At 36.0% G+C, this 27,911-nt stretch overlaps 1 protein-coding gene and 1 long non-coding RNA gene across 2 annotated transcripts; one reads left to right on the top strand and one right to left on the bottom strand.

The window, feature by feature from the left end:
* The first annotated feature begins 304 nt into the window (after nt 1-304).
* Nucleotides 305-27,911, top strand: LOC121368426 (DNA replication licensing factor mcm2-like). Its single transcript, XM_041493156.1, has 18 exons — nt 305-427; nt 2,215-2,420; nt 3,134-3,303; nt 4,239-4,324; nt 7,012-7,186; nt 9,449-9,558; nt 13,629-13,738; nt 14,836-15,043; nt 16,498-16,632; nt 17,169-17,360; nt 17,953-18,297; nt 18,794-18,958; nt 20,320-20,394; nt 21,276-21,356; nt 22,974-23,126; nt 23,837-24,019; nt 24,630-24,785; nt 26,543-27,911. Exons 1-18 carry the CDS (start codon nt 422-424, stop codon nt 26,651-26,653), a joined length of 2,667 nt encoding a protein of 888 aa, XP_041349090.1. The 5' UTR covers nt 305-421; the 3' UTR covers nt 26,654-27,911.
* LOC121368427 lies at nt 18,816-26,541 on the bottom strand. Its single transcript, XR_005957517.1, has 3 exons — nt 26,440-26,541; nt 24,645-24,773; nt 18,816-18,950 (listed from the first exon to the last, which is right to left on the bottom strand). It is a non-coding gene; the product is annotated as an uncharacterized LOC121368427 (long non-coding RNA).

Raw genomic sequence — 27,911 nt, 5'->3', positions numbered from 1 at the left:
TAAATTAAATAAGAAAACAAGAAGAAAGGAAGGAAGAAAAAAGCGAAATAAACCGATAGGCCTATACTATTACTATGGCTATAGGCGATGGAATTTGCTGAGCTCTATGATAGAACCTAATATGAAAGTAGCCTATGTACATGTAATAAAGAAAATGTGGTTACAATCAAGGAGGAAATGAAAAGGATACATGAACCATTTTTTTGAGAAAAACATGTAATGATTTATGAATAGTACACTATTACAACTGTATTAATGTTTGTGGTAGTTCACAGTAAATAACGTTTTGAAGACCAGTTCGCCGAGGAGTGCCGAGTGCGTCGCAAAAATCTCCGACGTTATCCGAAGTATCTGACCCAGCAACCTTGACATTTGACCAAAATTTCCCGCGCTTTATAACACGCTGCATAAGAAATTGACAATGGCGGTGAGTATATTTTAATAAATAAACAGAAAATATCACCTCTGTTGACATTATATTTGATTTCTAGCAATCAGATGTTAGATTACAGTAGCCGTGACTTTCATCAGAATATAATAATTCAGTTTTCACGATTTAAATGAAACATACGATTAAATTTTAAAAAACTTTTTTTGTTTGATTTATAAAACTTTAAAAGCCACTTTATTGACTTTGTCTTTGGGCGGTTATAACCCCATAATCATGCTACATTAATTTACAGTACTATACTGGTAAGGAGTGTACTAATCACAGATATGTTTAAAACAATTAAATTGATTGGGTTCCAAACAAAATGTACGATAATCACAGCTAGCTCTGGCACTCGCCACATTCGATGATTCGCAAATTGCGAATTTCAAAAACAACTGGCGAATCTTATTTTCATTTGGCGAAATAATTTCATGTATTGATATTTTGACACGAAAGAACTGGGTTTCTGCTATTTTTGAAGTTTAATAGATAATTTGGCGAAATTTTCAATCTGATTAAAATTAGCTCTACTGGTCTCGCCAGTAGATCTAACAGCATTGGTCATTGCGTGGACTCCCATGTCCAGGTGATATTTGATCTATAAATAACAATTTAAATATCGACCAATTACACTTCCAGGGATCTCACTGACCCTCGAAAAGTGTCTTTTGAAGCATGGAACTTGAACAGGGACAGGACTCTTATTTTTTTAGTTTTAACTTAAAATCCTATTATGGGACTCCCCATATTTCACAAGAAAGCTCAAATGACCCCCAATGGAGAAAGTCCAGTGAGAACCCTGACATCGCCGTTTATAGCGTTATTCGGGAGCATACAAATTCTAAAAATATTGGTCGAGACTATTTATGTAACAGACGAACTTGTTGGTCTATTTCAACATTGAAAAAACAGGGGGGAATAAACTCTGGATTGTATACTAGTATAAACAGATTTTATGGCTATACCATCACAGGTTTTTTTGGTCTTGAAACAAATTTTATGTAAAATTTTATATTGAAATTAGTTTCTGGCATACTTCGTAATTCACCCGAATCATTTCTTATACTAGTACCCTCGGTATAAACCCGAATGTTTTCAAATCACTGGCATGATTTTGCAAGTACGGTTTTGATTGGTCGAATGAAAGGTCAACTGGACATGAGCTCCAACGGGCTGCTGTTAGATCCACATGCAATAGTGGAGCTAATTTTAATTAGATTGGCAAAATTTTCTGCTGACCCAGAACTAGCCCAGATAATCATGATAATGCTTCATAAATACAGGAAATGTTTTATTTAACGACACACTCAACACATTTTATTTACGTTATACAGCGTCAGATCATAAAAACAGAACTTTATAATTTAAATAAAACAGAACCATAGAGTTACAAACTCTTCATACCATTAAATATTGCTGTTATTCATGTCATGATATATACATTATATAGGATTTGTTTGTAATTAACTAAACAGATTTATTCGCGTTAAACAGAAATTTTATACTAAATTTGTGACTTTTACATGGATAAAAAAAAATGTCAAACAATTATTATAATTACAAACAACACCACTAAAATACACATAAATTAATTTCTGACATCCTTTTCATGACCTGTTTTACATAATGGCGTCCAATTTGATGTAAAAAAAAGAAGTAATTTTTTGAAGTTTATCGAAGAATAACATTACTTTTTTTAGTGACATCGTCCAGTCAGAATACAGCAAATCGTATAATGGCGGAAAGTTTGTAATTATAATAAATTGTTTGTACATCGACAGGATGAAACTTCTTCAGATCCATTTTCGACCGCAACAAGTCCTTCGCGGTCCAGTCGGAGGAGGAGAAGCAGTCGCGGAGACCCGATTACGTCGAGCCCGGGCAGAGATCTGCCTCCATTTGAGGACGAATCAGAACTTTTAGGTGATGAGCAGCAGGAGGTGGAAGAAGAAGATGGAGAGGAATTGTTTGGCGATCAGCTGGAACAGTGAATATATTTTATTGACATTTTTAGGGTTTAGAAAGAGTTCCGAATGTTCTGACATGCTAATATTACCACTAGCCCTAAATCTAAGCCTGAATATACTGAATGCTGGAACAATCGGAAGTCTTGCCCAGGGTTTAGTTTGGCAAGGAGCAAAGTGTAACTTGGTGTAGACCTGAGGTGATCAGGGGTGAAATTAAAAAAAATTGGGGGACACGACCAGTGTTGTCTTTAGTTAAATAACAAAAATTAGGGCATCACGGCGAAACAGATTGCAAGCATGTTTGATTACTAAAATCAAGATTGTGTGAAAAAGAAAAGTAAATTGCAAATGAAATTGTCAATTTCTTTAGCAGGGGTGCAGAAATGAAAAATATTTCACTAGCCCTCTGGACCAGAACCAACTAAAATGTACTAGCCCGCCAGTATTTCTATTACTTGGAAAATTTTCAGGATTGCGTCCGTTTTCTATGCAGGCTTCAAAATCGCTATTACAATTCTAAGAGCTTAACATTTAGTTGCTAATAATTTTTCAAACTGGCAGCAACTGTAGCAGTATAACCTCCAGTATTTTAGCTCATAATAATAGTAAATATATTACATTTTAAATGAATTGAAAAGCAAACTTATTTATTGAAAGCATTATTTTACAGAAATGATTGAATTTTGATTATTGGAATTCTCAAGTATCTTGGTTAACAATATTTGATTTGCAGGGACTATCGAGCGATTCCTGCGCTGGACACATTTGAGGGTGAAGGTCTGGATGAGGGAGACTACTCTGATCTATCAGAGACCCAGCGACAGGCGGCTGAACGTGAAATACGCCAGAGAGAACGCGAAGAAGGCATTGTTTCCGGACGAATGCGCAGAGGTCTCATTTATGGTATGTAGTGACGATTGTTTTAATATAATTTTCCTTTTCCTTTTATCACTTAGTGAGCCTTTAAAAAAAAAATTGTATAACAACTACATGGTATGTTTATAGAGGTGATTTTTCTTGTCTGTTGGATAGAAAGACATGTTTTAAAAACCCAACTAAAACGTTGTTTTTTTGGGGGGGGGGTTTCTTCAACGGCTGACCGTTTTTTTGCCAAATATGTTTGTATGTTAATTGACAACCCATGGTAGTCGACAATGCCGTGGAGTCTTTAACTTAGACTTTATTCAGGGTGTTTATAAATGGTATGGGTTTTTTTTTTGTCGTGGGCATTTTCTTAATTGCAGGGGTTGATAGAGATGAAACTTTTCTGGAATTCCGGAATTTTAATCATCTGTACAGTGTTTCTGAGTTTTTCACTGTTTGTCAAAAATATTTCATATAAGTATTATCAATCCAAAACATACAATATGGTTTCGGCTGGTGCTTTGCGTAAGGGACCGTGCATTCTAAATGGAGCTGCCATTTTATACCATTATGCAACCATAACCAAATTATCTTCTTCAAAAAGCGAAATCCACTGTTATTTTTCAACAAATATCAATTATTACATGAACTATGTTCACCAAATTAAAATAAAATTTATCAGTTGTTCCTAAGTTTTACATAATTACCTGACCATCAATATTAATGTTCAGGTCGATCTCTGCATCAGCAGAATTTTTTTCCAAAGGATCTATAAAACTTAAAAAATTGCAGGAACCCAGTTATTATGTAACAAAATATCAGTTATTACATTAAATTGTTTTGCCAGATAAAAATAAAATTCGCCAAATGTTTTTGAAATTCGCAATTGGTGAATTTGGCAAGTGCCAGAGCTAGCCCTGATGTTTCTGGATAGTTTTTTTTCGTAACCCACTTTCATCTGTATTATTTTGCAGATGATTCCGATGATGATGAAGACAGACCAGCACGGAAGAGGCGGGCAGCAGAACGTGCCGCGGAGGGAGACATGGACGACGAAGATGTAATTTTATCTTTATAACTCGCGGCTATAGTAACCCCTGCAACTGCCCACAACAATCGGCAATGCTGTGGAGATTGCCATGGAGTTTTTAATTATCAACAACACTTTTTTGCCTTGGACTATATTCAGGAGTTTTTCAATGGCATGTTTTTTTGTCGTGGACATTTTCATAATTGCAGGGGTTGCTATAGTAAATTAAATGCTAGATTTGCATTCAATTTCTGTTTTACAAAATGAGAGCAATGGGTGGGTGAAATTTTATATTTTATTATATATTTTGGAAATACTGTGGGAACAGGATAAAAATGTAGGATTTATTTTATTATAGTTTAATGAAGGTTTCAACCCATTCTAGGTTTTACTCTGAACACCAAAATTTATTGGCCATTTGGTCAAAACCATACAGTGAAAAGGATGTTGCATCAACAAATCATTAATGGCATGCAATTTTTAAATTCGCTCTTTAGTAAATTAATGATGGAATATACCTGTATTCACCAGATTCATCTTCACTTCATATTTGGAAATCTAGTATTTGACAGCTTAAACTTTGCATACTAAGATACAGTACATGGATGTAAAATATACTGACACACAATGAAAACGCAAAAACAACTTTTTATTGCAAATCACAACAAACTATTAATAAATTGATGGATAATTAATATGACATTAATGACTGGTATTCATGAGATACATTCACATGGAAACATGGCCAGTTATCATCTCTAATCGAAAAGTTCAACAACCCCCCCCCCCCCCCCCCCCCATATCAAGATCAGTATCTGGTGTGTCCACCATTGGCCCGTGAATATGACGTGGAAAGGATTGGCACAAACATCTCAAATAAGCCATAGGAATGTTCTTCCACTCCTGCAATGCCTGTGCAAGCTCAGCGACGTTACGCGGTGGTGGCTGGTGGTGACGTACACGACGTCCTAACTCATCCCACGTGTTCCATTGGGTTCAAATCCGGTGAAACGGAGGGCCAGTTCATAATGGAGATACCGGCTTGTTGCAAGAATGCCTGGGTAATTCTTGCAGTATGTGGACAGGCATTGTCTTGTTGAAACAGAAGGGGACCTCCTGGTTTTCGGTGACGGTGCAAAAGTAACTGGAGAACTGGTCTTAGAATAACGTCAACATAACGCTGGGCTGTAAAGGCAATGATGAGATCACTCCTGAAATCACAGTTGATTGCCCCCCATACCATCAGACAACCGCCGCCAAACCGATCATGTTCCCTCACATCCGTCAGCGTACCGTTCATGGAGTCTCCTGTACACACGTGCTCTTCCATCGGCAAAGGAGACAGAGAAACGGGACTCGTCTGAGAAAACAATGCTCCGGTAAAAGGCTGGTGGATGATTACCATTCTGGAGAGCAAACTGTAGTCTCGCAGCACGATGTTGCAGTTTCATGATGTTACCATTGTACGGGCGCCTGCATCCGAGTCCAGTCTTTCTGAGTCAACGGATGGCCGTCATCGGATGGATATGCCTTCCATGACATCCTATCGTGTTGCTTGTTATCATCGTCGCACTTCACGGAGGTGATGTCGTCGAATCTGCTGATCTTGGCGTGGGGTCATAACGGGACGTTGACCAGGTCGAAGTCGATGACGGACACTCCCAGTCTGTTGATGACGTTCAACAAGCCGTCCAATAGTTGATGGATGGACTCTGAAGGTCCTAGCAACATGGCTTTACGAAGTCCCCCCTTGAACCATGCCCAACGCTCACTCCCGTTGTTCTTCTCTGAGTCATGGCATTCTTAATGTGACGAGGAATATGACACTGTTACGTGACTTTTATGTGGCCACATACTGGCGTTTCGTGTGCATTGCATGCAGCATGATTGAGCATGTAGTGAACGCATTTCACACCATTTTGTGTGTTTCTGGTATTGTTTGTGTAACGAGAACAAAACCAGGATTAAAACCCAGACAAAAGTACCAATCAATGGCTTCCTCTCCTAAATTGTTATTTTAAGTCCAATAAATATATTTTTCATTAATCACAACAAAATATTGAAAAATATTTGTTTTGCGTTTTCATTGTGTGTCAGTATATCAGTTGTGCATTTTAAATTGGACTGTAAAAAAGCTGTCACGTGGCTCCCACAACAAATGTGTACAAACAGTACTGGTCAGATGATGGTCGTATTGTAGCATGTCCTTTGTATAAATTGTGTATATGGTTGAAGTCTGGTTATTTTACCAGCAATAGATTTCGGACATGGTGATTTTAACCAGGCATTTTATGCTACCTAACATAGGCCCGTTCCCAAAATCATTTTCTAGCCACAATTAAAAATTCACTAGCCCTGCTTTACTTTAAGTTAATACAATTTTACTAAATAATAGTAATAAACAGATATGTTACCTCAAGAGGGCGATAGAGCTTAAAACACCAACATTGGGGGCTTGAGGTGGGGGCAGGATATTCATATTTACAAAATAGACTTAACTGCAACATTTAACCAACAAAACAAAATCACTAGCCATCGGGCATGGTAATTGTAGTTATTTACTAACCTAATGTTGAATATCACTAGCCATGGGAGTGGAGCTACTATAATCTAGAAGCCACTTGATAAATCGATTAAATTTAATAATACATTAATTTACATTTCATCAGATAAAAACGTTCCATTTTAATGAGGAGTATATTTATTTAACATTTCAGATGATTGAAAGCATAGAAAACTTGGAGGACATGAAAGGTCACTCGGTCAGGGAGTGGGTGTCTATGCTGGGCCCGAAAACAGAAATAAAGAACAGATTCAAAAACTTTCTGAGGACGTACGTTGATCAAAAGGGCCACAACGTGTACCGCGAGAAAATCCGACAAATGGTTGAAGGTAATGTATTAACAGTTGTTTACATCAGGTGCCCAATTCTCTTGAGATACATCACGTTGTCCTTGCAGGTCTTTTTGAATTGCACTGCGAGATCGCAAAGTTGCCAGGTGTCTGTTATTTATTACAAACACAGGGAATCTAGAATTTTTGCAAACTGCACTAGCCATGGGATCAGTGATTTTAATAATTTACTAGCCACGATTAAAAATTCACTAGCCGTACTTTACTTAATGCAGTTTTACTAATAGTAATAATTGGATATGTTACCTAAAGAAGAAGATAGAGATTAAAAGCACTAAGATTGGGGGGTTGGGGTGGAGGCAGGGTATTCCTATTTACCAAATAGACTTAAATGCAGCATTTAACAAAAAGATTTCACTAGCCGTCGGGCATGGCAATAGTAGTTATTTACTAGCCCAACATTGAATATCACTAGCCATGGGAGTGGGGCTGCCATAATCTAGAGAAATTTTTTTTTATTTAATGACGCACTCAACACATTTTATTTACGGTTATATGGCGTCAGACATATGGTTAAGGACCACACAGATTTTGAGAGGAAACCCGCTGTCGCCATTACATGGGCTACTCTTCCGATTAGCAGCAAGGGATCTTTTATTTGCGCTTCCCACAGGCAGGATAGCACAAACCATGGCCTTTGTTGAACCAGTTATGGATCACTGGTCGGTGCAAGTGGTTTACACCTACCCATTGAGCCTTGCGGAGTACTCACTCAGGGTTTGGAGTCAGTATCTGGATTAAAAATCCCATGCCTCGATTGGGATCCGAACCCAGTACCTACCAGCCTGTAGACCGATGGCCTACCACGACGCAACCGAGGCCGGTACCATAATCTAGAAGCCCTGACAAACAAATTATATAACCAAAAAAAATCATTTCCATTTTTTTTTTACTGTTTGATAGAACATTTTACATTTTAGATGTAAAAACAAATCTGAAAAAATAGCTAAATTGTATATATGAATATGTTTAATTGAATAGCCGATCATTTCAAAGCGTGTTGCACACATAAATACATTACAGTGCATATGCATAAATACACATGTTTCTAGTTAATTAACAGGGGTGGGACCTATCCCGGTGGTAAAGCATTCGCTTGATGCGTGTTTGGTCTGCGATCGATCCCAGCCGGTGGACTCATTGGACTATTTCTCGTTCCAGCCAGTGCTCCACAACTGGTGTAAACAAAGGCTGTGGTATGTACTATCTTGTCTGAGGGATGGTGCATATAAAAGATCCCTTGTTGATAGAAAAGAGTAGCCCATAACGTGGCGACAGCGGGTTTCCTCTCTCAATATCTGTGTGGTCCTTAACCATATGTCTGATGCCATATAACCGTAAATAAAATGTGTTAAATGCGTTGTTAAATAAAACATTTGCTTCCTAGTTTATTAACATTGATGTTTGAAAAGAATATAAAACTGAAGCACTGACAAAGATCAAATTAAGTATATATACAATTTTGTCTCAGGGCTCGAATAATGTGTTACCTACGGCTATTTCGAAATGTTTTTACCACAGATAAAATACTCATAGCCGACGATTTTGAGCCTACCTACAATAGTTTTGAATCGGTAACTTTTGCAAGAAATAAAAAAATAAAAAGGAGTCCCTTCAAATGAAGCCCCTGACTGACGGCAAATCATATTGCAACTACGACAATTGCTGTCAGTGCGGTCGTTAAGTTCGAGCCCTGTTTTTCTTACTATTTGAGCCTTAATTATAAACTTACTCAACTTACAATTGTGTATATTTAAAGGATGTAGCTAGTTTTTGACTGTTGATCACATGTCTTTCTTTTCAAGTCCACAGTTTTTACTGTTATAATCCTGATACGTTGTACAAAATAAACCTATTTAATGCACTTTCACATGAATGAGGGAACAATATTTCAAAATCTTGGGTAACTGCAAATCAGTTAACGTGAGCTTTAGTTAGTTAACTGATTATTCAGTTAAGTGAATATAGTTCTCGTAACCGATGAGTTAGGCCTACTTAATAATCCTAAAACACTTCATCTAGGTTCTGTGCTACATTGGTGGTTCAAATGTATTTAAAAACATATAAACTGATTTTCACTTTCCTTACTGATATAATGTACTTTCAATTTAGAATGTAATAGTTCACCCCGTAACCGATTGGCGGTTCTCGTGATTTTAAATTTGTGTAACCGCCACACAAACAACAACGGTTCTCGTGAAATATTTTGCCCTAATGAATGATTTTGTGTTTCTCACCCAGCAAACCGAGAGAGTCTTGTGATAGACTACAACATGTTGGCATCAGTGGAACAGGTCCTGGCGTACTTCCTGCCCGAAGCTCCAGCTGAAATGTTGCTCAACTTTGACGAGGTAGGTTTTTATTTATATAGCAGTGTTGTCTTTGTAGACTTTTCAGGAAAATTAAAGAAAGGAATCGTTGTTGAAAGACTTCAACACGTAGTTATTTTGATGCTTCATCTGGGTAAGATGTAATACTTGTTCTAGATAAGATACTTGGTCTAGATAAGATACTTGGTCTAGATAAGATATTTGGTCAAGATAAGATACTTGGTCTAGATAAGATATTTGGTCAAGATAAGATACTTGGTCTGAATAAGATACAATACTTGGTCTAGATTCGGTACAATACTTGATCTAGATAGGATACTTGGTCTCGATAGGATACTTGGTCTGGATAAGATACTTGGTCTAGATAAGATACTTGGTCTTGATAAGATACTTGGTCTAGATAAGATAAGATACTTGGTCTAGATAAGATAAGATACTTGGTCTAGATAAGATATTTGGTCTGAATAAGATACAATACTTGGTTTAGATTCGGTACAATACTTGGTCTAGATAGGATACAATACTTGGTCTAGATAAGATACAGTACTTGGTCCAGATAGGATAAGATACTTGGTCTAGATAGGATACAATACTTGGTCTAGATAGGATAAGATACTTGGTCCAGATAGGATAAGATACTTGGTCCAGATAGGATAAGATACTTGGTCCAGATAGGATAAGATACTTGGTCGAGATAGGATAAGATACTTGGTCTAGATAGGATAAGATACTTGGTCTAGATAAGATAAGATACTTGGTCTAGATAAGATATTTGGTCAAGATAAGATACTTGGTCTGAATAAGATACAATACTTGGTCTAGATTCGGTACAATACTTGGTCTAGATAGGATACAATACTTGGTCTAGATAAGATACAGTACTTGGTCCAGATAGGATAAGATACTTGGTCTAGATAGGATACAATACTTGGTCTAGATACGATAAGATACTTGGTCTAGATAAGATAAGATACTTGGTCCAGATAGGATAAGATAAGATACTTGGTCCAGATAGGATAAGATACTTGGTCTAGATAGGATAAGATACTTGGTCTAGATAGGATAAGATACTTGGTCCAGATAGGATAAGATACTTGGTCCAGATAGGATAAGATACTTGGTCTAGATAAGATACAGTACATGGTCCAGATAGAATAATATACTTGGTCTAGATACGATACAATACTTGGTCTAGATAGGATAAGATACTTGGTCTAGATACGGTAAGATACTTGGTCTAGATACGATAAGATACTTGGTCCAGATAGGATAAGATATTTGGTCTAGATACGATACAATACTTGGTCCAGATAGGATAAGATACTTGGTCTAGATACGATAAGATACTTGGTCTAGATAGGATAAGATACTTGGTCCAGATAGGATAAGATATTTGGTCTAGATACGATACAATACTTGGTCCAGATAGGATAAGATACTTGGTCTAGATAAGATACAGTACTTGGTCCAGATAAAATAATATACTTGGTCTAGATACGATACAATACTTGGTCCAGATAGGATAAGATACTTGGTCTAGATAAGATACAGTACTTGGTCCAGATAAAATAATATACTTGGTCTAGATACGATACAATACTTGGTCCAGATAGGATAAGATACTTGGTCTAGATAAGATACAGTACTTGGTCCAGATAAAATAATATACTTGGTCTAGATACGATACAATACTTGGTCCAGATAGGATAAGATACTTGGTCTAGATACGATAAGATACTTGGTCCAGATAGGATAAGATACTTGGTCTAGATAGGATAAGATACTTGGTCTAGATACGATAAGATACTTGGTCTAGATACGATAAGATACTTGGTCTAGATACGATAATATATTTGGTCTAGATACGATAAGATACTTGGTCCAGATAGGATAAGATACTTGGTCCAGATACGATAAGATACTTGGTCCAGATACGATAAGATACTTGGTCCAGATGCGATAAGATACTTGGTCTCAATAAGTATGTCAGAAGGGAACGCACTGCCACCACATATGTCACCCGTTCCGAATAGCATGAAATAAAAATGTTTTATGCATTTTTCTATAGACAGGACAACAAATGCCACATCTTTTGATATTCAGATTGTAGGGTACTGGTTGGGATTATGGGGAACAGCTTCTCTAGTGGGGATTGATCCTGTGATCTTTTGCATTGCAGGAAAGCACTGCTCCAGCTATCAGGGCTCACCCTGTCCATTGCCAAATTTTGCCAATCGCTAATTTTTATACAACATGGCTTTCTTTAAATTAACCATTTTTAATCTTTTTCAAGTTACATGCTACCCTTTATTCTGGAAAACTATATAGAATTAAGTTGAATTCTTATGCACCCAAGTTGACCCAAGCATTAGTGTTTAAAGGCTCAGAGTTGATAAATCATTAGATGCCTCTCAAAATGCAGTGTGTTTTCACAGTGTGTTTCCAAAATTCCTTATTTTTACGAATGATCATATAAATATTGAGCTTTTATCCACATTCCAAGTGTTTGCCCAAATTTGCTGTTCAAACAGAATGTTGCTTAACAAATACAGAGTAATTTTGGTATTTCTCATTTCCTTCCAGTTTCAAATTTTAAGAAGCAGGGATTGCTTCCCACTCCACAAAATGTTTGCAAACAAGCAGTCAGAAATAATCATATAATTAATTGGTCGTCTAGGGAACAAGTTCTGACCAATTTCATTAATGACTTGCATAACAGTAGACCCAGTTTGGCACACTGCCAGATTCGGGGGGAAAGTGTATGCAATAGAAATCTGTAGTTGAATTTTATTTGTAACTGCCAACCTGTTTGGCTGATACGTTGGTTCACTACTAACAGATGTTATTTTTCATTACTCCAATAACTGTCGAATTCCTCACTTGATCTCACATTAAGCTAATTTTTACAGTGATGAAAGTTTGCCGCCTTTCGGCGGAATTCCGCCTTTTTGTTGCGCCAATTTTTCTTTTTTAAATCCGCCCCTTTTCAACTTTCATTCATTCCGTCTAAAATTTCCGGAGTTTAGATCTAACATGGCTGCGCCCATTGTGGCCGCCATATTTGCTTATTCGCCATTGGCCAGATTTGTCTCGCGAAGTATCATCTGCGCGAGACCAATGCGCAGATCGTATACATTGGTCGCGTCATGTTGGACAAAATGGTGGTATTGTTTGCGAATGCATTGAAAATCTGTCCATTGTTCAGGATTTTGTGATTTCAATGGGATGTCGTACAAAGTTCTCGGCCAAAGACATATCCATAATTTTGTAAAATTATTTCAGCCCTTTTTGGGAAAAGTCACTTTCATCCCTGTTTTTAGAATAACCCAGTGACTGGGAAATCAATCACTGTAGTGTGTGCTTGTATCTTTGGGAAAGTGCATATAAAAAATCACTTGTGATGAAAAAGTTTAGCAGGTTTCCTCTGAAGACTGTGTATAGGTGGCGATTTGTGGTGGCTATTGCAGCCGTTACTGGCATAATTAACCGTTACAACCTCTCTTATATTGAGGGGTGTGGGATGTAGCCCAGTGGTAAAGCACTCGCCTGTTGCACAGTCTGTTTAGGATCAATTCCCGTTGGTGGGCCCATTGGACTATTTCTTGTTCCAGCCTGTGCACCACGACTGGAATATTGAAGGCCGTGGTATGTGTTGTTCTGTCAAGTGGGATGGTGCATATAAAAGATCTCTTACTACTAATGGAAAAACATAGCAGATTTTCTCTAAGCCTATATGTCAAAATTACCAAATGTTTGACATCCAATAGATGATGATGAATAAATCAATGTGCTCTAGTGGCATTGTTAAACAAACTTTTACCATGACTCCTAACATTAAGTAAATATAGAGTACTTTTCTCAAACAGCCTCCTATTTTCAAAGATAATGAACACCCTGACACTACATGATAGATTTACCAAATGTTTGACATCCAATAGACTGATTGATTCATTTGTTCTAGTGGTGTTGTTAAAACATACTTTACTTTACTTAAGTTGACATTCGAATCCCTTCCAATTTAGGTTAAAGCAAAGTGTGTTTTAAAGGTTATATTAATTCAAATTTTGTTTTCTGTTGAAACTAATTTTTAGGCTGCAAAAGAAGTCGTTTTGAGCATGTACCCCAACTATGAGAGAATTGTGAAGGAGATTCATGTGAGAATAGCCGAACTCCCCTTGATTGAGGATATCCGATCTCTCAGGTATGCTGTTCAAACTGTTCTGTCTTGATTGGCCAGTCATGTCACTGACTGGGAAATCGGGCTTCGTTTCATGTAATGTTGGGAATCGGTGGGAATTTGATCATTGGTTATAGTGATTTCCCTAGAAATTTGGCAAGGCATGGTAGACCAAACACTTTTGGGGCATTTTCACCATTTTTATCTTGTTTTTCATTAAAAATACACAAAAATTAATTGAAATAAACATTAATGTAATTTATGTGCTTGCTTTAATAAATGAATGGCAAAAGATATAAAAGGCATAATTTATTTATTAATAATACCTTTTAGGGTGTTTTATCAAGGCAATTTTAGAATTAATTAGTGAAAAAGGCTTGTTTAATCTCAGTGCAGCATGGTGCTGATTATGGCAAGATGGTGCTAGACTATTGAGTCATGGTGCTGCACCATGCTGAAACAAGCCAGGGAAAACACTAGATTATAATTAGTTTACATCAACTGATCAACTGTTGATTACATGCAGGGCTAGCTCTGGGTGAACAAAACAATTCGCCAAATTGTCTATTAAACTTAAAAACTTGCAGAAATTGTCAGTTATTTTCTAAAAAATGTCAATTATTATTTGAAATTATTTTGCCAAACTAAAATAAAATTTGCCAACTACTTTCAAAATTGGCGAATTTGGCAAGTGCCAGAGCTAGCCCTGATTACATGGTTGGTTAAAATTATTTCAACGTAATAAGGATTTGAATTATAATTGTTGTGTTCACTGAGGTGGATCCATTTGCAAATTTTACTTTTAATAACTGTTTGACATATTTTTTTCTTTATGTACACATGAACGAGGACACCAACCCTATTATGTTGAAATCAATTCGATTATCTAATCTGGAGAAAAAAATACAGTTAATATTTTCCCACATAGTCAAATATCGATTTTTATCTAATTTGATAAATCTGTGGCTAAACCAGAAGATAGTGTTTATTCATGTTTTTATTTTGTAAATTATTTTATTATTATTATTATTTTTTTTTTTTTTTTATTCCTGTTAATATAATCTCACGTATGAATTAGGATTTATGGATAAAAGTAATTTCGGTTTTTGTGCACCTTCCAGACAGCTACATCTGAACCAGCTAATCCGAACTAGTGGTGTGGTGACTAGTACGACAGGGGTTATGCCTCAGCTTAGCATCATCAAGTACGACTGCAACAAATGTAATTTTATTCTCGGACCATTCTACCAGACTCAGAACCAGGAGGTTAAGCCAGGCACCTGCCCCGAGTGTCAATCAATTGGACCGTTCGAAATAAATATGGAACAGGTGAGTGTCTGTCTGCAGGGTTTTATCACCTGTTTCTAGACTCCAGTAAATAACACGATTCTCAGGGCTCGAGATAGGAAGTAAATATGGCCTACTGGTTGTTCTTTTTTATAAATAGCAGGCCACAAGAAATGTGTCGTAACAAAAAAAATCTGGTCTGCTAATAATAATACAGCACACAGTAAAGGGAGGGTTTGGGACCGTGTGTGGAAAGTTGGGACCTCTCAGATGTATTTTAGAGCATTATGAAATTAAAATTTAACAAAATCACAAGCTAAATAGCAGATTAATGGAATCTATCACCGTTGTGAGGTATAGATAAGGCAATTCCAACCCGAGTTTTGTGAGGGCCGAGGTTTACAGAGGCCCTTCCAAAAACATTTTGTCTCGAGGGTTGGAATCGCCTTATCTGTACCTCACAACGGTGATTGATTCTTTTTCTTGCCCATTTAATTTCAGTAACAAAACATTAATTTTGTAAGCGACTGTTTGTTTATTGTAGAACAATTTGTAAACATTTTACCTACAAACTCATTTAATCATACGCGATGAAAATATAATCCAGCTCATGCAACAACATAAACATGTAACAACTTACCAATAAATATAAATTTCAAAAATATTAATTTGTTTATATATTTTTAAAACGATGATACAACGTTAAATGGTAAACGGAATTCTGAAAAACATGAGTTATGATGTCAAGCGTATGTAGAAATCGTCTAGCCCTAGGGTCAGACAGATTTTTCTAGCATCGTGCAAATGCTGGATCACCCTGTCCAGTGGGCAAGAAAATATATTTTTTTTACTTACATTTGTCTCTTAAAAAAGGCCGCTGTTTCGAGCCCTGCATTCCTCAATTTTTTAGTCAATATTCCCAATCTTGACTGTAAATAATTCCCTTCCCTCCTCCATAACATTTTAAAATGCAAAATAGGTATATTAATTTGTATAAAGACAAGTACATGTATAGTATTACTGTTTTAAATTTTAACTTTTTTTTTAAAATGAATCTGAAAATTCCTCTCTCTTTTTTATAAAATGATACTAAAATTTCCGAAGTCAAGAAATTAAAAAAATAAAACCCAAGTCTGTATTTATAATTAGAAAAGTGAAAAAACTATGTTTAATGACACCTCGGCTTGTTTTAAACTATTGCTGTTCAGGCATATGAGCAAAAGGAAGGTTTTGGTGGTCAAAAACGTTTGAAAGTAAGCTATGATTAATAAATTGATGTGTTTTAGTGGCATTGTTAAACAAAACAAACTTTGTAAAAAAAAAAATTCTTTACAGTGACTCAAATAACAAGTAGTACTTTTCAAATACACCCAATCTTAGACATACTATAATTCTGAAAGTTATTCATAGTTTAGAAATATTACCATCCAGTATGTATACTATACTAGTATTACTATCATAATATAATGCATTGATAATTATTTTTGTTACTACAGACGGTGTATAAAAATTACCAACGCATTTCCATGCAAGAGAGTCCTGGAAAGGTTCCCGCAGGAAGACTGCCACGGTCGAAAGACGCCATTCTCCTTGATGACCTGGTCGACACATGCAAGCCAGGAGATGAAATTGTAAGATATTTCAAGTATTCATGGTTTATATTTAATAAAATAATTTGTTTTCAACTTTACCTAACCTCATCAAAAGAGAAAACGATCCAAGTTTTTGAAAAAAAAATCAAAAAATTACATTAACCTGACCTTGAACTAATGACCCTTAAGTTCAGGTTAAATAATCATAAATGATCCAAGTTTTGTACATTTTCCAGTATAGGCCTACAGCTATTGAGCTAAATGTTCTTTTCCTGTTTTACTGTAAATTTAAGCAAAGTAAAAGGTAAAATACAAATATTTTATTGCAAATAATTAAAAAACAGTTTCGTGGATACTTGATAAAGTGACTGTCAGAGTGAGTAATGGTTCATCATAAAACAGATTGTTGGTTATGTGTATTTAAAGTTTCATAACTGACATGCAAACAGAACAATGGTTTGAGTGAAATACTGTGTCCTGTAACATGTAAATAAATGGTAAAACAAATTTCCTAGCCAAAAAATCATAACTATGGTCCAACACCTTCAATGTAAATTTTTTTTTTATTTTTGCAGGAGTTGACTGGCATTTATCACAATAACTATGATGGGTCTCTGAACACCGCCAATGGTTTCCCAGTGTTTGCGACGGTCATACAGGCAAACCACATCACCAAGAAGGATGACAAAATGGCCGCTGCATGCCTCACAGATGAAGATATCAAGGCTATAGTTGCACTTTCAAAAGATGAGAGAATTGGTGAAAGGGTAATCATATTTTTTTAATGTATATGGATGTGATCGCCAATAATCAATAGTAAATTTATTATGGACAAGCCAATAAATAAACCTTTTTGTTACAAATCCATTTGCAGTTGCCTATTCTAAAAAATTTGTAATTCAAATTGTTCTTACCAGTGTCAACCTACCTAAGCAATACCCGTTTAAAAAATGTAGCATGTTACATTTAATATGCTTGCAAAAATGTTGGTTGTCACATAGGATTTAAGAGATTTTAAGAAGGGTTATGTTTTCAGCTGTAATTTTACAAAAAATTGGACTTAAGGTGTTTTTTTGTTTGTTTTTTGCTGGTTTTGGTGTCAACCTGTAGTGCATCTTGCAAAATCAAGGTGAGCTGAAGATTATTCCCCTGAAATTGTGATAGATGAAGTTTCAAAGGAAACTATTAAAATTTGTATTCCTGGCCTTCCTGTATTTGTCTGTGCACCTCAAACTGTAGTAAAAAGTAAGTTTTCTTCCCATAGAAATTATTTATCCGTAAAAAATTATTATTGAGACAGTTGTGTGTCCTGTCTGAATTCTTGTTATAAATACATTCATGTGTTGTCATAAATTTCAGATCTTTGCCAGCGTTGCGCCGTCAATATATGGCCATGAAGACATCAAGCGTGCAATAGCACTTGCAGTTTTTGGTGGTGAGCCCAAAAATCCTGGAGGAAAACACAAAGTCCGAGGTGACATTAACATTTTACTGTGTGGTGATCCAGGTACTGCTAAGTCGCAGTTTCTTAAATACGTGGAGAAAACCGCCCCTCGAGTCGTGTTTACGACGGGACAAGGTGCGTCTGCCGTGGGCTTGACGGCGTATGTTCAGAGAAACCCAGTCTCAAAGGAGTGGACTCTAGAGGCTGGGGCTTTGGTGCTTGCCGACAAAGGAATCTGCTTGATAGACGAGTTTGACAAGGTACGTGCATTTTGATTGCATACTTGGTTGAAGAATATACGGTATATGGATTCCAATTGGATGCTTGGTTGAAGAATCATTAGGTACATGGATTCTGATTGATCAATGTGATAAGGTATATAGATTCTGATTGGATGCTTGTTTTTTGTGATTACATTTATACTCATCACTGCATTCCTTTATAGTTGCAACTGGTCAAAGGCCATGGTATGTGCTTTCCTGTCTGTGGGAAAGTGCATATAAAAGATCCCTTGCTGCATTAGCAAAAATGTAGCGGATTTCCTCTGATGACTATGTGTCCGAATTACCAAATGTTTGACATCAAATAGCCAGTGATTATTTAATCAATGTGCTCTAGTGGTGTCGTTAAACAAAACAAACTTCTTGTTTTTTTCCCTTTATAGTTGCTAACTTTTGTCAGCCTCCTACATTTAAAGTCGACAAAAACCTGTTCTAAATTTTTAATATTTTTAATTTTAATAATTTTTTTATACAGATGAATGATGCCGACAGAACTAGTATTCATGAAGCGATGGAACAACAGAGTATCTCGATAGCAAAAGCCGGCATCGTGACCTCACTACAGGCCAGATGTACGATCATTTCAGCTGCCAATCCGATAGGTGGTAGATACGATCCGTCATTAACATTCTCTGAAAATGTAAGTGCAATCGTCATACATGTCAATATTTTACTGCATGATTAGATGATCAAAATGAAACATTCTAAACCTATTGAAAAAAAAATACAGAAAGTGGTCAGATTATTTTGCAAGTTTAATTTTAGCTATGCTGAATTACGATTGCAGTTAACCTTTAGACTACTGGATTAATTTTTAACAAAAACCTCGTTGAGTGGGTACAAGTTTATAATTTTTACTCACATATATTCACTTAAATGTTTCATAAATACATGAAATAAAGTTCATATATGAATCGGTAAGTATTATTTTCGTGTCTTTTTTTTGTAATTTTTATTATTTTAGATCGGCTAATGGTGATTAAAATTAGGCAAAAAATCGAAAAAGTTGCGTTTACTTACGGGCATTTGTGGCCAGCTGTCCAGTATTTATGTCCATTATTCGCGATAACAGTGGTTTTTTGACCAGAATTTTTTTTTAAACCCGAACTACGATTCATATTGCAATATTTGGTAATTTTCGTTGTTGGTAAAACTATCAAATTTATTATCAAATTAGCTGTTACAATCAGCTATCGATCCCTGAAAATTACCGCGACGTGCCGCCATTGTTGTCAAGCGAAAATACTTGCCGAAAACCACTTTTTGAACTAAAAATTTCAAGGTATTTTCAATTGAAAAAATCAAAACAAAAACCACCATTTTGAAAAAAAAAATCTTTTTTCTTTAATTATATTTCCGTTTCCGGTGAGTGTCGTGTGCAAAACGGCGGGAAATATGAATTGGGGAATGCACTGTATACAGTGTACAGTATATCGACTGACGTGACGTCGGGCGAGATATCTCGCCTGCAGTAGTCAGAAGGTTAATGACAACATTCCCTTTCTATTGTTTTGAGTTATTGCCCTTTGTGAATTCACAAACAGTTACCCAGAAATGTAGTTTTTAACTGATTTTAGCTCTTTTTTTTTTTTCAAATAATTTTCAAAAAATATTCTGAATTTGATCTAAGTGCTGAAGCATGACCTTTATTTACATAACTAGCTCTGGCGAATTTAAAAACAATTGGCAAATTTTATTTCAACTTGGCGAATAAATTTCATGTAATAATTGTTATTTTATTTCAAAATGACTATGTTTTGGCAATTTAAAAAGTTTAAATAGATGATTTGGTGAATTTGTCTGCTTTTAAAAGGTGATATTAGTGTATATTTTTAAATGTGTACCCATAGCCCAGTTGTTAGTATTTACATAACTGTTCGTAGATTGTTGATTTTGTAAATTTGTTTCTTAAAAAAGGTGATGACTGTAGGTAAAGTACATAGATGTCAATTTCACTTGAACTTTGTGACATTGTTATTTATTTGACATGTAATTTTTCAGGTGGATCTAACTGAGCCTCTTTTATCGAGATTTGACATCCTCTGTGTGGTGCGAGATATCGTTGATCCAGTCCAGGTAGGTTTGAGTACTAAAATAACATTATCTCACACTTAATAGTCCGTCCCATCTGTCTACAAAAAAGTTTTTTGGTAAATAATTTCTGTTTGGTTTGACATAAGAAGTAAAATATATTAAAAAAAACCCCAAAAACTATATTTGAGTGAAATTTAAAAAACAGTCACCTCAGAAATAATTAGCTTGTTGTAAATTCCATAGAGTGAAAAGAAAAAAAGGCATTCTCTGTGGGAAGGACTATAGTAGTGTTGGTTGAAAATGCATGATAGATAATAATTTTTGGGTTTAGTATTGCAAAATATTTTATATTTAAACATTTTTGTATGGGTCACTCCAACCCCCACCCTACACATGTAGTTCTTAGATCACTTTGCACTCTAAGCTTTTAAAAAAATAAATAGTTAAAAGTTAAAGTTTGTTCAGCACTAGAGCACATTGATTTGTTAATCATCGGCTACTGGATGTCGAACATTTAGTAATTTTGACATACAGTCTTAAAGACCAGCCCATCTACAGTTTTCTATTAGTAGCAAGGTATTTGTTATATAGACAGGATTGCACATAACACGGCCTTTGATATGTCATTTCTGAGTTGTGGTGCATTGGCTGGAATGAGAAATAGCCCAATTTGTCCACCAATGGGGATTGATCCTAGACCAACCAGGTATCAGGCGAGAGCTTTATCACTAGGCTACGTCCCACCCTCTTGGTGTTACAAAGAATTTGGTATGTACTATCCTGGGTAGCCCACGAAGTGGCACCCGCAGGTTTCCTGTCGTTAACTGTGTGGTTCTTTAACCATATGTCCGACCTTGTATAAGCATAAATGAAAATGTGTCTAGAACATCATAAATTAAAACCAAATTATTTGTTGTTTTTAGGATGAACGACTAGCTCGCTTCGTTACGAGCAGTCACATTCAGCACCACCCGAACCCTGGAGACCAGCAGGAGGACTTGCTGGTATGTAGAACCTGCTCCTTTATATATATAGTACAACAGGGGCATAGCTTGGGATTTTCAGGTGGTACGCAGACCTTTTCGACGATGGAATAAAACGCTATTGGCATAGAGCATACATGCATTTACATCATATATTTTAATAAAAAAGCAAATATTTGTAATCTCAGGTGGTACGCAGCTGCGTACCTGTGTATGTGGAAGCTAGGCCCCTGTACAATCTTAATAGCTTTGCAGGAGTCCAAAGATGTTTTATCCCTTTATGGATCTACAGACCTCACCATGAAAACAAATTAGGAGAGTGATTAATTGCTCCCCTAACTTGAATTATGGGAAGTTTATTTGAGATATTGAGCATTGAAATTTTATCCTTTTGCAGTACGATTTTGTTTTTTAAATTCACATGCTAAGGGGAGCTAAAAAGTCCTCTGCTTGAACTAGTCTTAAGGAGCCAGACCGGCCTCAGTGGTGTTGTGGTTACGCCATCGGACGTAAGGCTGGCAGGTACTGGGTTCGCAGCCCGGTACCGGTTCTCACCCAGAGCGAGTTTTAACGACTCAATGGGTAGATGTAAGATCACCACACCATCCTCTCCGTCACTAACCACTGAACAACTAACCCACTGTCCTAGACAGACAATCCAGATAGCTGAGGTGTGTGCCCAGGACAGCGTGCTTGAACCGTAATTGGATTATAAGGACGGAAATAAGTTGAAATGAAATAAGGAGCCAGAGTAATAGCTCCCCTTAACTGGAGAGATCTCGATAGCAGATTTGTCTACCCATATGTTGTACAATGTTAAGTCCCGGTGTCGGACATTTATATTTTGTGTGCACAAGAAACATTCGGACATGGTTCTGCCAGTGTGTAACACTCTAAGAGGGAGGAGGGATTGAGGCATGTGTTATAAATGTTACGGGGGAAGAGAAAGAGAAGAGAGTTGCATAACATTTTGAAAAACACTGCATCTTTTCGTCACGCTTTTACAAAGTAAAAAAACAAGATAGAGGTATTACTTTTCTGATGGCAACTGCATCAGCTTTTGTGTTAAAAGTTTAACGTTAAAGTTTAGTAAATTTAATTATTCCAAGAAAGTGAAGATAGACATGGCAAATTTTAAATGAAGAAAAATTTAAATTGTGTTGATGGGGCTTACTTCAAAATAAAACATTTAGGCTCTATTTTTCTGTAGTTTATTTTTTTTAAATGTTTTATTGTCTTAATGATAATTATTTTTCATGTGTATGCTTTTTCTCTTTTTGTTGTGTATTTTAATATACATGTAGTTGGTTTTATTTACTGGAATTCTCAAATATTAAGCATTTAGGGATTAGCAGGTCTGAGAAAAGATTTTTTTAGCTCATATTTATTGCATGATAAGAGCATTTTCTATGCATCTATCTGACAACGTGAACATGAAGTTAATCATATTTTCACTAATTTTTTTATCTTTGTTCTCAAAGACCCCACTATCTTAGTCATAGTTTGTGATGCATTATGCTCACTTTTTTTTCAGTTGAAACTTTGTTTCAGTCAGATTGGTTAAAGTTTGAAAAAAATTGATATTTAAAAAAACTATATATTGGCATCTCAAGATTACAGGATTTTTTATTTTTTTAGGATTCGCTAAACCAAACGGGAATTGATCCTATTCCACAAGACCTCATGAAGAAATATGTTGTCTACGCCAAGGACAAAGTCCATCCCAAGATGCATCAGATGGACCAAGACAAAGTGGCCAGAATGTACGCCGACCTCAGGAGAGAGTCCATGGTGTGTGACATTTTAATTTTTGTTTTATTTTAGTTGAAGGAAATCTATAGAAAACATTTCCCAGGTTTAAGCTGTTATTTGCCAAATAATTTTTAGTAACGTCGAAAACATTTCAGTTGTTTTTGTCATTCTCATCCCTGCATGGTCAAACAAGATTTGCCAAAATTTAAATATTTTCAAGTCGGCTTTATTATCAACTATTAAAATTACAAGATCGTTTTGTTTAGCGTAACCCATTTATCATTTTTGGATTCAATCTAGGACATCATTTACATAGTCACGGTGTGTCACACGTAAATGAAATTGGTTACCAGAATTTATCATATCTCTGAGGCTTGATTATTCTGTATGGTTTTGTTCTCATGCTGTGTGAAATGTTATTGCTCTTATACAAACAAAAATTTCACATATTATTCTTATGAGTGAGAAACAATTTTTGCTATCACCGAATTTTAAAAATGTGATATGTCTACCTATAGCTTGAGTACTGACATCCTTTGTTTGACACTCAATAACTGATATATATTTTTGTGCTTGGATGTCGTTAAACATTCATTCATTCATTCATTCAGCAGTTAACTTGTCGGTATCTCATCCATTGGTAGAATCCATCATCACTACTGTAATATCTTAAAACTGTAATATATGTGCGACCTAGTCTTAGTAGGATGAAGGACCATCCATTACAACTCTTTCATTGCCTCTTACAGTCGACTGGTAGCATTCCGATCACTGTGCGTCACATCGAGTCTATGATCCGGATGGCCGAAGCTCACGCCAAGATGCATCTGCGTGATTACATCAATGACGACGACGTCAACATGGCCATCAGAATCATGCTGGAGAGTTTCATCAGCACACAAAAATTCAGCGTTATGAGAAGCATGACAAAGGTAAGGAAAATAATGTGTGTTTGGTAACCATAAGTGAAGGCATGTGTCTTGTGAATAAATACAGATTATTGGACGAGTTTGTGTGTCATACTGATATTTTCCATAATGTTACTTTTTTATGAATAACGAGGACTGTGTCAAAATGTTACAAACGTAATTAAAACAAGACACACGTGTCGTACTAATTATATTTCCTTCATATCTTGAACTATGTCGATAAAAAAAAAATCGACAAAATCGATATTTAATGAAATTTTATTGAAATAGTTTGAGGTGCTTTGGTTGCAGGATCAAACCACCTCAGCAGAACTAATGGATCCCCCCACCCACGCAGTGCCTTTCAACTGGCATATCAAAGGCCATGGTATGTGCTATCCTGTCTAGGAAAATGCATATAAAAGATCCCTTGCTATAAATAGAAAAATGTATCTGGTTCATCTGAAGATTTACATGTTAGAATAACCAAATGTTTGACATCCAACAGCCAATGATTCATTAATTAAATATTGTTTTTGTTTTTAATATTGTTATAAACAGAACTAGATGAATCTGATACAAAGCCAGTTTATGGTTGGTTGAAACATAATGTGTGACATTCTTCTTGTTGCAGACGTTTGGCCGTTACCTGTCATTCCGTAAAGACAACAACGAACTGTTGCTGTTCATCTTGAAACAGCTGTCTCAGGATCAGATGACCTTCCAGCGAAACCGCTTCGGCATGGAGCAGGAAAGCATCGAAATATCCGAGAAAGATCTGGCAGATAAGGTAAAAGAAAATAAAACATTAAAAAAAGAAGAAATTTCAGGTGTCTGAAAAGTGTGTAAATGATCGTTTCGTAACTTATTTTTTGTTTGTGTATTAAACTGAGGACATCATTTATGTGGACATGACGGGTCGAGCAAAAAGGAAGTGGGTTATCTGAATTCGTTTTTGCGTAACCGATAAATGGGTTACGCAAATGTTCATTTATCAGAGGCCAGTTTTTGTTTGATGTTTATCACACCACTCCCTTTCTTTTCTCTACTTTGATTTCTTTGACAGTTCTTCCTGAATTGGCAGCTCCTATTTTTCAACTTCTAGCACTGTCCACCACCACATCCCAGTCCTGCTTGGCACTAGTAGCCATTTGCCATTTCCCGTCATCTCTTTTTGTGGGCTTAGTGTGACCACTTTGAAGAGTGTTCTAACCATTGCACCATGAATGGTATATCAAAAGGCGTGGTATGTGCTGTCCCATCTGGGAAAGTGCATATAAAAGATCCCTTGCTGCTAATGAAAAAATGTAGCAGGTTTCCTCTAAGACTACAAGTGTAAAACATTACCAAATGTTTGACACCCAGTAAACGACGATTAATAAATCAATGTGCTCTAATGGTGTTGTTAAACAAAACAAACTTTAAAGAAACATTCTTGAGTTTGCTGCAATTTTTAAGATGTTATCGACTAACAGAGACTTTTTAACAATTGTGATTACATATCAAATATATTTTTCTGCATAAAACATTAGTGACTGTATATTAAACATGTTTCTGATCCTTCTAATATTTGTAATAGGTTAATTTTAATTCCTAAAAATTATTTTTGTCGTCCGTGCAAAATTATTTGAAGACAAAATCCATTTTGGGATTCTTAGAAATATTGAGATGGTCAGAAATACATTGAAAGACACTGATATTCTAAACAAGAAAATATATTTAATATGTAAGTTAAATCTTAGAAATATTTTATTAGTCGGAAACATCTTACAATGCAGCAAACTCAGGAATGTCCCTTTAATCTTGAGTTATATTATTGTCATGATAGTGATATTACAGTTAGTTGCAATCCGAGGTCACAGTATTAAAACCCCCTTTGAATATTTTCCCCTTAATATAACTATGGATCGACACAATAACCTAAATATCTGCTTGTGACAAGTAGGAGCGGGACGTAGCCCAGTGGTAAAGTGCTCACCTAATGTGTGGTCGATCTGGAATCGATCCCTGTCGGTGGGCCCATTGGGCTGTTTCTCGTTCTAGCCAGTGCACCACGACTGGTATATCAAAGGCTGTGGTATGTGCTATCCTGTCTGTGGGATGGTGCATATAAAAGATCCCTTGCTGCTAATCGAAAAGAGTAACCCATGAAGTGGCGACAGCGGGTTTCCTCTCTCAATATATGTGTGATCCTTAACAATATGTCCGACACCGTATAGCCGTAAATAAAATGTGTTGAGTGCATCATTAAATAAAACATTTCCTTCCTTCCTTGTGACATGTATAACTTTCACTAAATATCTTAAATCCTACACGTATAATTAAAAATTGAAACTCCTCAGTGCCTGCATTTTTCACTGATCCTAAGGCACCCCCAATAAATATTTTCACCCCACCCCACAAAAAATCAAAACAAAAAAACAACCACTGGTTTAGATTCTTACATTGTTTTTTTTTTAAAGTTCATTTTAGGAGTTATCTGTTTTACTTGTTAAGTGTTTTTGCCGTGACTACCGAACTAAAGCTGTGTCTTGTTTTTATTTCCAGGCTCGTCAGATCAACATACACAACCTGTCTTCCTTCTTTGATAGTGACATCTTCAGGTCCAACCACTTCTCTCACGACGTCAAACGGAAGATGATCATTCAGGCCGTTTGAGAGAGATGATCATCAGAAGAAAACCCAGAAGAAACAAAATAAAAGCATAAATGATCTGTTGAACTTTCTGAATCATGGATGGAACTGTTAACGAGAAATCAGACCTAAATGTTTTATAAGCATGAGCTCAGATTTTCGTTGTGTGAGGGAAGAAAAAGAAGACTTTAAAATGCCAACTTTTCCGTACGTTAATACTCGCTACAAGAATCTTAAGTGAAAACCATTACAAAGTTAAGAATATGTGTCGGGGTGGAGATTTATATATACCGTACGACCATGTATGATATATCGGCACAAAAAACATTACGGCACAAACATTTATTTGTTAGATACAGATTTACTTGTACAACATATATTCAAGTTTATGGACTCTAGCTTGTGTATTTTGTTTTCATTTTCATTTCAACTTATTTGCATGCTTATATCCAATTAAGGTTCAAGCACGCTGTCCTGGGCACACACCTAGGCTATCTGGGCTGTCTGTCCAGGACAGTGGGTTAGTTACTGGTTAGTGGTAAGCAAGAGAGAAGAAGGTGTAGTGGTCTTACACCTACCTATAGAGCCTTTAAGAACTGGGTCTGAGCTGGTACCGGGATACGAACCCTGTACCTACCAGCCTGTAGTCCAATGGCTTAACCACTCTACCACTGAGGCCGTTGTTTTGTTTCAAAACATAATTATGATATAAAAATTACAAAATATGTCCCTTGGGTAAAATATATTTTTATATGATGTAACCAGTATTGAAGAATGTTCTGTATTTAAGAAATGCTTACCAGGTTTCTGTTAAGACTTTTCACATCTCCAGTATCATTAAAATCTGATCTTATTCCACTCTATCTTGGTTCCCTTTTCCTCCCCCATTTTCATTTCATCAGACATAAAGCTATACCATTTGTTGTCCACATGACCTTTCAACTTAGAATAATTCAAAATGTGTTAAGCTACTGTCAGACTAGCATTTATGTCAGCAGTGTTTTGATTGGTCAAATGAAGTGTACATATACAGCCATTAACACTGGTTTTGCTTGGATCTGTTGACTGCGACCTGAAATCACACTGATAACTGAATGTTTTTTTTCTCCGATTTATTCACGAGTTACCTAAATGTGTTTTGCTAAAACATTTAATAGCAAGTTTTTGTAAATAAATTTATTTTGAGAATATATATACATGTTTGAATTGTGTACTACGATGCAAATGTTTATCTGAAACTTTGGGTATGTTGTAAATATAAAGGAATAAAGTGAAATGAGAT

This window comes from Gigantopelta aegis, chromosome 3 (genome assembly GCF_016097555.1).
Source record: "Gigantopelta aegis isolate Gae_Host chromosome 3, Gae_host_genome, whole genome shotgun sequence".
Taxonomy (NCBI): domain Eukaryota; kingdom Metazoa; phylum Mollusca; class Gastropoda; order Neomphalida; family Peltospiridae; genus Gigantopelta; species Gigantopelta aegis.
Note: the sequence above shows the minus strand (reverse complement) of the source record. Positions and strands in the feature narration are given on the sequence as shown.